Source organism: Aquarana catesbeiana, linkage group LG08 (assembly GCF_042186555.1).
Source record: "Aquarana catesbeiana isolate 2022-GZ linkage group LG08, ASM4218655v1, whole genome shotgun sequence".
Lineage (NCBI taxonomy): Eukaryota > Metazoa > Chordata > Amphibia > Anura > Ranidae > Aquarana > Aquarana catesbeiana.
In genome coordinates this window covers 40,736,567-40,748,712 of record NC_133331.1, presented here as the reverse complement: position 1 = coordinate 40,748,712, position 12,146 = coordinate 40,736,567, and the positions used below count along the sequence as shown (strand labels likewise).

General features: G+C 43.5%; 1 protein-coding gene across 1 annotated transcript in view; it reads left to right on the top strand.

Moving 5' to 3' along the window:
• Window positions 1-12,146, top strand: part of DOCK1 (dedicator of cytokinesis 1) — a gene marked incomplete in the record, with an annotated part of 633,434 nt that overhangs the window by 215,743 nt on the left and 405,545 nt on the right. Inside the window, 2 exon segments of the mRNA XM_073595735.1 lie at window positions 7,528-7,626; window positions 10,562-10,634. Of these exon segments, the coding sequence (XP_073451836.1) occupies window positions 7,528-7,626; window positions 10,562-10,634 (172 nt within the window).

The following is a 12,146-nucleotide window of genomic DNA, read 5'->3' as shown; positions in this document are numbered from 1 at the left end:
CAGTCACGATAAAAATTGCAGATCGCCGCCATTACTAGTAAAAAAATTAAAAAAAATAAAAATGTTATAAAACTATCCCCTATTTTGTAGACGCTATAACTTTTGTGCAAACCAATCTATATACGCTTATTGCGATTTTTTTTTTTTTTTTTACCAAAAATATGTACAAGAATACATATCGGCCTAAACTGAGAAAAAATTTGTTTTAAAGAAAAAAAAGGTAAAAATGATTGTTTTTTTTTTAAAACTTGTCACTCTTCTTTTGTTTATAGCGCAAAAAATAAAAACCGCAGAGGTGATCAAATACCACCAAAAGAAAGCTCTATTTGTGGGGAAAAAATGATAACAATTTCATTTGAGTACAGTGTTGTATGACCGCGCAATTGTCATTCAAATTGCGACAGCGCTGAAAGCTGAAAAATGGCTTGGGCAGGAAGGGGGCGAAAATGCCCAGTATTGAGGTGGTTAAACAAGAACTTAACTTGTTTGGTAGATAACGTACAGGGCTTGAAAGACCCTGTTGACAAGAAAATTGGAGTCATTATTAAAAGCTTCCTTTTCTTTGGCCAGTTCAGCTATTCAGCCAGCTGTTGCAGCAATTGGTATCTGCCAGTCCCTAAAAGATCAGGTCAGACGGCCTGACAGACCTAACTGGGAGGATGATCTGGCTGAAAATAAGACAGATTTTCCTTGAGCGCTGTGTTTTGCAGTTGTTGCGTTAAAGGATTCAATACAGCAGGTTTCTCGTTTGGATCTCTTGTCTGTTCATATGCACAGACTCTTGTGCCTTAATAACAGGTCAGCCAAGCTTCCTTGTAAAAAATTATTGGCAAGTTTCCCCTTTCATGGGTAAAGTTTTTTTTGTGATCATTTGAAAAATATTCCCAAAAGATTTCCAGAGGGAAGAGTGCTCTGCTCTACTTCCGGTGAAGAAAAGCACCAGGTGTCCCTCGTTTAAAACCTCAGGGACTGCTTCCTCAAGTGTCTCAGCGCCAAGGCAGTTCCACCGCCAATAGGGTGCTAGAGCCAGGGGCAAGGCCAGGGCCAGGCCATTTTTTGCGACACAGCACTGCGTCACTTTAACTGACGATTGCGCGGTCGTGGCAAGTTTCCCCTTTCATGGGTAACGTTTTTTTGGTGATCATTTGATCAAATATTCCCAAAAGATTTCCGGAGGGAAGAGTGCTCTACTTCCGGTGAAGTAAAGCACCAGGTGTCCCTCGTTTCAAACCTCAGGGACTGCTTCCCCAAGTGTCTCAGCGCCAAGGCAGTTCCACCACCAACAGGGTGCTAGAGCCAGGGGCAAGGCCAGGGCCAGAAAAAGCCCTGGGTCCAAAACGCTTCTAAACCCAGCACCAACCCCTCCTTTTGAGGGGGCGCCCCCACTCTATCGGGTGGGGGAGGGCTACTGCACTTTGCGGACATTTGGAGAACAATAGTTCAGGATGAGTGATTCACCAACTATATCACACGGTTACAAGCTAGAGTCGTGCAGGGAAAGGGGTGCTGGGTTTTACTCAAACCTGTTTACGGTTCAAAAACCAAACCGGAACACAAGGCCCATTTTGGACCTAAGATTCCTGAACCAGTATCTTCTGATCCAGTCCTTTCGGCTGGAGTCTGTCAGCTCAGTAGTAGCCTCACACTCTAGATGGGAGACTTTCTAGCCTCACATCGATCTAAAAGACATGAATTTACATGTACCTATCTTTCAGAAGTTCCTGCGATTTTTGCAGTAGAGGAACGTCCTTTTCAATTTGTGGCTCTATCCTTCATCGGGCTTGCTACAGCTTCCCAGGTGCTCACAAAGGTCCTAGCACCAGTGCTTTGGTCTTTTAAGGACCCAAGGGATCTTGGTGCTCGGGTATCTGGATAACCTCCTGCTCAGTGATCACTCAGTACAGGCTCTAGAACAGAGCATAATACTGCACAGTGCAGTATTTGGAAAGCTTAGGCTGGATCATAAATACTGAAAAGTCAACCTTGAGACCAGCTCAAAGTCTAAAGTATTTAGGTCTGATCCTAGATACAGTCCAAGCAAGGATATTTTTGCCACCCGTAAGGATCTGTGTGCTGAAGGATCAGGTGCGTCAGTTAAGAGGCACCAGACAACCCTCCATTCAGCCCTGTATGAGTCTTCTAGGGAGGATGGTGTCCGAGGCAGTGCCCTATGCCCACTTCCATTCCAGGCCTTTACAACAAGACATCTTGGCTTGGAACAGAAGAGGACAAGCCCTGGATTATCCAATGTTATCTCTTTGGTGACGCTTAAGCTTAAACTGGTGGTTGCAGGATCAGAACCTGCAAAAGGGAAAATCCTTCCAGTAACTTGGAGCGTACTGACTACTGATGCCAGTCTCTTAGGCTGAAGAGCGACCCTAGAGGGGCTCACAGCTCAGGTAAAATGGTCAAGGACAGTACAGATCCTGCCCATCAACGTCTTGGAATTACGGGATGTATGTCTAGCCCTACGGTCCTGGACGGTGGAGCTTCAGGACTGTCCTATCAGGGTTCAGTCCGACAATGCCACTGCAGTGGCCTATATAAACCACCAAGGCGGTAACCCGAGTCATTCAGCTCTGAAGGAGGTGAACCACATACTAGCCTGGGCGGAGGGGACATGTGCTGATTCTATCGGCAGTCCATATCCTGGGAGTAGAGAACTGGAAGGCAGATTATCTCAGCCGCCAGCAGACCTGCTCAGGGGAATGGTCCCTACACCCAGGGGTGTTCCAGGAAATTTGCCAGCGTTGGGGATGGCCAGAGGTCGACCTACTGGCATCCAGGTTCAACAAGCTACAGCAGTTTGTCCCCCGAACAAGAGATCCTCTGGCAATCGGAGCAGATGCTCTGGTAGTTCCATGGAGCCAGTACTCCCTGGTTTATGCTTTCCCTCCGATCCCTCTCCTCCCACATTTGTTGCACAGGATTCAGGGAGAGGGGGCACCAGCCTGGGCCAGAAGGCCCTGGTCCTGGAGATTGTGAGACTGACAATAGACGGGCCATGGACGCTTCCAAGTCGCCCCGATGTACTGTCTCAAGGTCCTATATTCCACCCCAATTTACAGTCTCTAAATTTGACGGCATGGCTATTGAAGCCAGGGTGTTAAAGGACCATGGCATCTCGGAACCAGTGGTGTCTACCCTAGTGAATGCTAGAAAAGCTGTCACTAGGAAGATCTATCATAAGGTCTGGAAGACTTCTATTGCTTGGTGTGAAGCCAAAAAAATGGCATCCTCGGAAATACTTAATTGGGAGAATTCTCTTTTCTACAGTCAGCTGTGGAAATCAGATTGGCTTTGAGTATAATCAGAGGTCAGATTTCGGCCCTGTCAGTATTCTTCCAAAGGCCTTTAGCCTCCCATTTGCTGGTCCGAACCTTTATGCAGGGGGCAACTCGTTTGCTCCCCCCCCCATTAAATCACCTATGTGTCCTTGGGACTTGAACTTGGTGCTGTCTGTGTTACAGAAACAACCATTTGAGCCTATCAAGGAAATTCCATTAGACTTGCTGTCACGCAAGCTAGCCTTCCTGATGGCCATCACCTTGGCCAGAAGGGTGTTGGAGTTGGCGGCCCTTTCATGCAGGGAAACATACTTGATCCTTCACCACGGCATTGTCGTGTTACGACCTGTTCCATCCTTTTTGCCAAAAGCGGTGTCAGCCTTTTATTTAAATCAGGACATTATTTTGCCTTCTTTTTTCTCTCAGCCTCATTCAGCGGAAGAGAGACGACTGCATTCTTTGGACGTTGTTCGGGCAGTCAAGGTTTATTTGTCTAGATCTGCGGAGATCTGAGGATCAGACTCCTTTTTTGTTTTACCAAAAGGACCCAAGAAGGGGCAGGCAGCTTCCAAAACTCAATTGCCAATTGGATCCGTCAATTGGTCATTTAGGCCTATGGTCTGAAACGTAAAGCTCCTCCCTTTAGGGTGAGAGCTCATTCTACCAGGGGTCTAGAAACCTCCTGGGCTTTTCGCCATCAGGTATCTGTGGCTCATATTTGTAAGGCTGCTACCTGGTCTTCAGTGCATACGTTCACAAAATTTTCTGAAGTGGATTTGGCTTTTGGCCGCAGTGTACTGCAGGCTGCCATATAAGGGCTGATGGCTAATGTTTGGCAAGGTGTCTCCCTCCTCTCAAGACTATTGCTCTGGGACGTCCCAGTAGGTAATGAATATTAGCCTAAGTCTGTGTCCCATGATGTACTCAAAGAAAAGAATTTTGCAGGTAAGTATGACGAAAAAAATCCTGTTTTTTTTTGCGCTATAAACAAAAAAAAGACTGACAATTTTGAAAAAAAAAAACAATATTTTTTTACTTTCTGCTATAATACATATCCAAAAAAACTATAAAACTAATTTATTCATCAGTTTAGGCCAATATGTATTCTGCTACATATTTTTGGTAAAAAAAATTGCAATAAGCTAATCTTGATTGTTTAGCGCAGAAGTTGTAGCGTCTACAAAATAAGGGAAAGATTTATGGACTTTTTATTTATTTTTTATTGTTTTTACTAATGGCAGGGATCAGTGATTTTTAGGGGGACTGCGACATTGCAGCGGATAAATCTGACCCTATGGTACTTTTTGGTGACCAGTGACACCAGTACAGTGATCAGTGCTGTAAAAATGCACTGATCACTGTATAAATGGCACTGGCAGGGAAGGGGTTAACACTATGGGGTGATGAAAGGGTTAATTGTTCCCTAGGGAGGTGCTTTCTGGTAGGGGGATTTGGAGTAGAGAGAGAGATCGCTAGGAACAGCTGATCTCTCTCTCTCTCACCTCCCCTGGCAGGAGGATTTGCCTTGTTTACCGCAATTGCGGGTGGTTGGCGGACTCAATGAGAGCTCCCGTGGCTGTATCTACTGCACGGACCAACGTACAGGTATGTCTGTTTGCGCAGCCGGGCCGCCTTGCACAGTATATGTACAGTGGGTGGTCCGGAAGTGGTTAAAGGGTAACTCCACTTTTATGGGGGAAAAAAAATGCAGAATAAAAAAATAATAGAATGTATACAATTGCAATACAACTCATATTGTATTTGAATGTTCTTAAAAATTACCTTTCCTTTTCAATCTGTAACTCTTTTTATAAAATGCAGTTTGGCTACCTGGAGGAGTTCTGTATACAGACTGTGTACAGAACGCCCCCTACAAACATAATTTCTTGCTTGTGTGATTGGCTCACTAATTTTCCCAGAAGTCTACACTGTGATGCAAGGAACAAACAGTGATTTCTTCAGAATAACAAAAGGTCGGAATCTGCAACAAAGTTTGTTAAAATCCTTGCAATGTACATAGATCACCCAGAGGGAAATTTTTTTATCAACAAAAGTGGCATTTCGCTTTAACCACTTGCCGACCAGCCACCTCAGTTGTACTGCGGCAGAATGGCACGGCTAGGCGGAACAACATTGTTACGTCGCTTCGCCCTGTGGCCACTAGGGGCGCGCAACCCGGTGCTCTCCCCCCGAAACTGATGCGAGTGCCCGGGCTTCCACGATCGCTGCTGACACACCGAGAAAAGGGATCTGTGTGTGTAAACACACAGTTTCCGGTAATCTGAGGGGAGAAGAGGCAGATCGTCTGTTCATACAGAGTATGAACAACGATCTGTCATTTCCCCTACACAGTCCCCTCCTCCCTTTTAGTTGGAACACACTCTAGGAAACTCAATTAAACTCCTTGATCGCCCCCTTAGTGTTAAACCCTTCCCTGCCAGTGATATTTTTACAGTAATCAGTGCATTTTTATAGTACTGATCACTGTACAAATGCCAACAGTCCCAAAAATGTGTCAAAAGTGTCCGATGTGTCCGCCATAATGTCGCAGTCCTGATAAAAATCGCAGATTGGCGCCATTACTAGTAAAAAAAAAAAATAATAATAATAATAAAAATGCCATAAAACTATCCCCTATTTTGTAGACGCTATAACTTTTGCGCAAACCAATATATGCTTATTGCGTTTTTATTTTTTTACTAAAAATATGTAGAAGAATACATATCGGCCTAAAATGAGGAAAAAAATTTGTTTTTTTTAATATATTTTTGGGGGATATTTATTATAGCAAAAAGTAAAAAATATTGTGTTTTTTTTTTGTTTTTTTTCCCAAAATTTTCGCCCGTTTTTTGTTTATAGCACAAAAAAATAAAAACCGCAGAGGTGATCAAATACCACCAAAAGAAGGCTCTATTTGTGGGGAAAAAAAAGGACCTCAAATTTGTTTGGGTGCAAGGTCGCACGACCGCGCAATTGTCAGTTAAAGCGACGCAGTGCCGAATCGCAAAAAGTACTCTGGTCAGGAAGGGGGTAAAATCTTCCGGTGCTGAAGTGGTTAAATTATATGTAGACTCTCACCTTGTAACACAGCTCATTCAGTTTTAAGTAGAAGGCAAAACATTTGTGTGTATGTGTGTATATATATATATAAAAACAAAAGAGAGGGGGGAAAAAAAAAAGGGGTGTATGTGTGTGTATATATATATATATATATATATATATATATATATATATATATATATATATATATATATATATATATATATATATATATACACCCCCCCCCCTCTCTTTTTTCATAAGTGAGCACATACTCTCACTCAGAGCTAGGGGAGGAGAAATGGCAGCACACTGGTTTTCTTAGTGAATGGCTGTGCAGTGGGGGCATGTCAAGATAAGTCTGAACATTGGAGGAGAGCAGGCTGAGTTCTCAGCACAGCTAGAGAATGGACCATGCTGTTCTCTCCTGTAGTGAGTTTTTGATAGGAAAGCAGAGGAATGGCAGGAACACCAGGGATTTAACACACTGGTAGCAATACAAAGAAAGTAGGATACTTTATCAAATCGGTACATGGTACAGCAGATGCATATCAGAAATATGAAATGTTGGGTTTACATATTCTTTAAAGTGGTTGTAAACGCAGAAGGTTTTTCTCACCTATTGCATTCTATGCAGTAAGGGAAAAAACGATCTGCATGCAGCTCCTACTTCAACTCCTCCCCCGCAGCCCCCCTAAATACATACCTGGGTCGGATCTCGATCCAGCGATGTGAATGAGAGCATGGGCTCTCTCCCTCATTGGCTCAGATACAGCATTGGCTCACACTGGTGTCAGTCACATCCAGTGATGAGGGAGCGAGAGGTGGGGCTCGAGAGCAAGCACACTCGAGTGCCCCCATAGCAAACCACTTGCTATGGGAGCGCTTGGCGGGGGGGAGGAGCCGAGAGTGCCGGTGTGGCAAAACCATTGATTTATTTTTTTTTTTAAATGAGCATTTACAAGCATGTTAATCTTACAATAATCTAATTACAGTGCAAAAACATTTTTTACATTTTGTGATCTGTACTGTTTGAGAACACAATATCGGACTGATTTCCTCTTTAAACAGAAAAGCCTTTATGCCTTATTGCTACTAATGGCTTTAGTGCGTCAGTTTTTAGTGCTTTGTTATATAGCTGTTCGTTTGGAGAACCTCGGAACACACTGAATGTATTTGTTTTGTCCTCCTCTCTTTCAAGAATGTGATTTACCCGGGGGCAGGAGATGAAGCGATTTCAGAATACAAATCTGTGATATACTATCAAGTGAAGCAGCCCCGCTGGTTTGAAACTGTTAAGGTAATGAAAGGAATGTGGGATGCTTGTCACCAGATTATTGTTTAATTGCAAATACAAATCTAACATGTTATCCAAAATAATGATACCACACAAATTGGGTCTAACAATAACAAAATCTGCTGTTTTCATTTAACTGGTGCTCAATTACAATTTGAAATACATTTTTCTGAATTCTATATAGGTCTTTATCTGGTTGTCTACAGAATGGGTTTTCTTTATTGTACGCAGCAGCCAGTTAGATTTCCCCTTAAAAGGATTGTAAAGTCTCAAAGTTTTTGACCTTACTGCACTCTATGCATTAAGGTTAAAATACTTCTTTGCTGCAGCAAATTGACAGCTGCAGTGAATAAAACTTTGCAGGTGCAAAATGATACTAGTAAAGAAAATAAATATACTGCGCTAAGTGCCAAAAATGTTAAATATCACATTTGAAACCATTGCTACTTTGGAAAAAAAATCGCTAAAAAGTCCCATGCAGCTAGTTTGTTGCAAACATCAATAACCTTGAAGCAAAAAAAGTTCCAAATCCCAAGTAAAGTGCTCGCGCTCTACAAAGTGGATACAAATCCGTGCTTGATATGTGCTCACAAGATGGTGCCCCCACATAGATGTGAACTCACCCCTCCAAGTGGACCAACTATTTTTAGTTCCCGTGGATTTTCTGTGGGCTGATGTGGTTTAAGATAGTTGTTTCCTCATATGAATGGACGTAATAAGGAGTGCCTCATTACTCTATGTACTAGCGATGTTTGGGGCAGATGTTCCTCATAAAAATGACAGAAAAAGCCTCATTGCGCAGCGCCGTTTAAAACATTTATTCCAGTTAAAAAAACATGGTATTAGACTCACATGTAAGGGTGCCTAAAAGCCTGGCACCTGGTGTAAACAGCAGATAAGTTCCCAGGAAATCTGCCCATAAGCAGTGGTAAGCTGTCGCCGCGGTATACTGGTTGATTTCCGGGACCGGAAGTGTGTCGTGATGATGCGATAAAGCGCACCAACCTCTACATGTTTCAGCTAATCAGACGGGCCGTCTTCAGGAAGTTGTGGTTCACAAATCAAACAAATCACTCATGTGACTTGAAGTGAGGGTATTTATACCCTCAACTAAAATGGCGGAACCACAACTTCCTGAAGACGGGGCCCGTCTGATTCGCTGAAGTTTCCTGGGAACTTATCTGCTGTTTACACCAGGTGCCAGGCTTTTAGGCGCAACCCTCCTTGCAGTTTCTTATGTTTTTCCCAACCCCTCTTTTCAACATGATGCAGCATTCCACCCCCACTAAAGGGTTAATTTCTAGTTGCTATTCAATGCGGCTGGCGGAATGCTTGGATAACTTCCCCAACATGGCTATGGAAAGGTGTAGGTCCCATAATCGGGAATCACTGCACTAAGGCCTTGGAATCTGTATGTAGCTGCTCCTTGAATGTAACCCATTCAAGGAGTCAGTTGTCCCAACTATACATACTACTACGGGTTCATCACACCCCCCTTAAACTGTTCACTCTTGGGCTCTGCCCTGACCCATTGTGTGCAAAGTGTGGTAGAGATAATGGGGACCTCATACATCTCCTGTGGAGATGCCCGAAGTTACACAGGTACTGGACCAGAATAGTACGCACCATTAACTGTACCTTTCAACTAGCCATATCCCTTCACAGTGTTTACTGGGCTTTCTGCATGAGGTCATATCTGATGTTTATATCAGAGAGGTAGTACCCAGGGCCCTATTTTAAGCTCGTAAGCTAATTTTGCAACATTGGATATCACAGTCCCCCCCCCCCCCCCCAAACATTAGAGATGTGGCTAACCAATATGGGAGTAACCTTACGATACAAGCGCCTGATTTGTCAGGGGTAGCCTGACATGGTTTAATACGATTTGGGAATGCTGGCTAGCTACCCCAGGCCTAGTTCCATTGGATTTAATCTTCAATACTCTTGCTATAAAGTTGGAATGCACATACTTAACAATTCACAACCCCATCCAGTGCATGGATGGGTATTATGGGGAAGGGATGTGTTGGGGGCATCATTATCAGATGTATATGGGAGTACATATGCTGTGAGTAGTAACACGTGATGGTATACTATGTTTAGTTCATTTTGTATATACCTGCTTTGGCTGTGTATACGAGCATTACTGTACTTTATTTTTTGTAAATGTATTGAGTGACAAAACTCTCCTAATGTGAACTGTTTTTGTAATGTTTATTGAAAACTTCTCTGATTAAAAAAAAAAAGTAAAAATGATCCCTTGTATGTATTTTAGTGTGCAAGAAAAATTAAATGGTTTGCGTGTTTTGGGCACATTGATAAATAAGGCTTAAAGTGGTTCTATAGGCAGAAAGTTTATTTATCTTGATGCATTCTACGCATTAAAAAACCTTCAGTGTGCATCAGCCCCCCTAATACTTACCTGACTTCAATCTGGATCCAGCAATGTTGCACGAGAGCCTCGGCTGTCCGGGACTCTCCCTCCTGATTTGGCTGAGACACAGCAGTGGGTGCCATTGGCTTCTGCTGCTGTCAGTCAGTAAGCCAACGAGGAGTGCGAGGGGGCAGGGCCAAGCCACGGCTCTGTGTATGAATGGACACACACACAGCAGCAGCTCGGCTCGGGTGCCCCCATAGCAAGCTGCTTGCTGTGAGGGCACTTGGCAGGAGGGAGGGGCCTGAGCAAAGGAGGATCTGGGCTGCTCTATGCAAAACCACTGCATAGAGCAGGTAAGTATAACATGTTTGTTTATTTTTAAACAAAAACAAAAAAAAAAACATGACTTTAATATAGCTTTAAAGCATATGGTGCACTGTGTATAGAAATAAGTGTATTCTTGATCTGATAGCAAGATTGGCACAATAGACAATAAAGGGTGGCATATGCTTAGCCATAATTGGAACCATAGGCACTTAAATGTGATGCATTTCCTTCCAGGTTGCGATCCCAATTGAAGATGTAAATCGGAGTCATTTAAAGTTCACATTTCGCCACAGATCATCTCAAGAGTGTAAGTATAATGTAGCCTTAAGCACCCATTTATGTCAGAAGCCCCTGAAATTCTAGGCTTATTTTTAGCTGGTTTCAGTGTGCTTTTGAAGTTTTTGAAGTTTTTATTGTTTTATTGTATTGTATCCAGACCTGAACTGGAAATTTTAGACTGAGCAGCCCATGACAAATTTACCAGCCCCTTCCCCTCTCTCCATCCCAATGGAGGCATATGGGGGGGGGGGGGGGCGGAGAGCACTGGGGGGCTGGATAGCCCTGGGGGGAGTCTGATAGCCTGAGGGGGACAGGAGAGCACTGGGGGGAGTCTGAGAGCAAGGGGAGTGGGCGGTGGAAGAGTAAAGGGGAGGGGCTTTGGACCCCAGAACTTCATGCGGCCCCGACCCCCCGGGCAAGTGCCAGTGTGCTCTATGGCCCCCTTGTATTGACATTTTAGGGGTATTTTTAAGGGCTTTTTAGGAAATTGGTGATATTATTTGGCCTTTAAAATCGTGTAATTACTGCAAGCAAGCTTTTTATGAGTGTTTCACTAATATTTTGGAGAACTTGCTAGAAATGTACACGGCATTTTTCTAAGAACTCCCCTAAGCAAAACACCCTAGTGCACATTTCATGTGGCCCTTAAACCTATCCTGCTCCTGCAGCCCCCCCCCCCCCCCCACCTTGTCTCAGCAATCAGACAGAATTCCTCCACCACATCCTGCGCTTTTCTGCAACGCAGAGGTCCTGGTCTCTGGGTGCTTTGGACATCTAGTCTTACAAGTACAAGCTGCCTTTTGAGGGTAACCATACCCAAAAAAATACAAGTGCATGATTCTGGCAGCTGCAAAATGTTTGGAAGGATTTATAGTTTAAACAAACCCTAAGGCATCCCATAGATGGGTCATGTTTCTTTGCCAGTGGACCGACCGGAAAAAAAAAAAAAAGTCCCCCCCCTTCCACACAAGTGAAGTAGATGGAGGAATCTTTCTTGCTGTGCTATTGTATTATGACAGCAGAGACTCCTCCACTGTCAGAATACACTGATCAACGCTGCAGCTGCTGATCGAATGCAAACTTTCCAATGTTTATTTTCAATAGAGGTCGATCGTTAGATCAATTTCTGTCACATGGGAATGGCCATAGATGGATCAAAATTTGGCCCATCCCTGCTGAACTGGCCAAATTTCAATCCTTCTATGGCCAGCTTGGGTATATACTAGCCCTCTAGCACTTGATCGGATTTTTCATAGTGGCTGCCATTGTTGCACCTCACCATGGTATGTGTTCTCTATCATTTACTTTGAGTCTACTTTGTGTCACCTCCATAGACACAGAGTACTATTCAGTAGCATCCTGAATGACAATTAGTAGACATCTGAGGTGTCCTAGTAATCAGATTTGGCTGCACATGCAGTGAAAGAGCTGCCCTGAGAGGGAATGGTGTTTTTTTTTTTCCCAGTTTGTTGAAAATTATTGTAAGCAATCATTCTGAAAATCCATACAGGTATCACAACACCCACTTTCATTACCGATC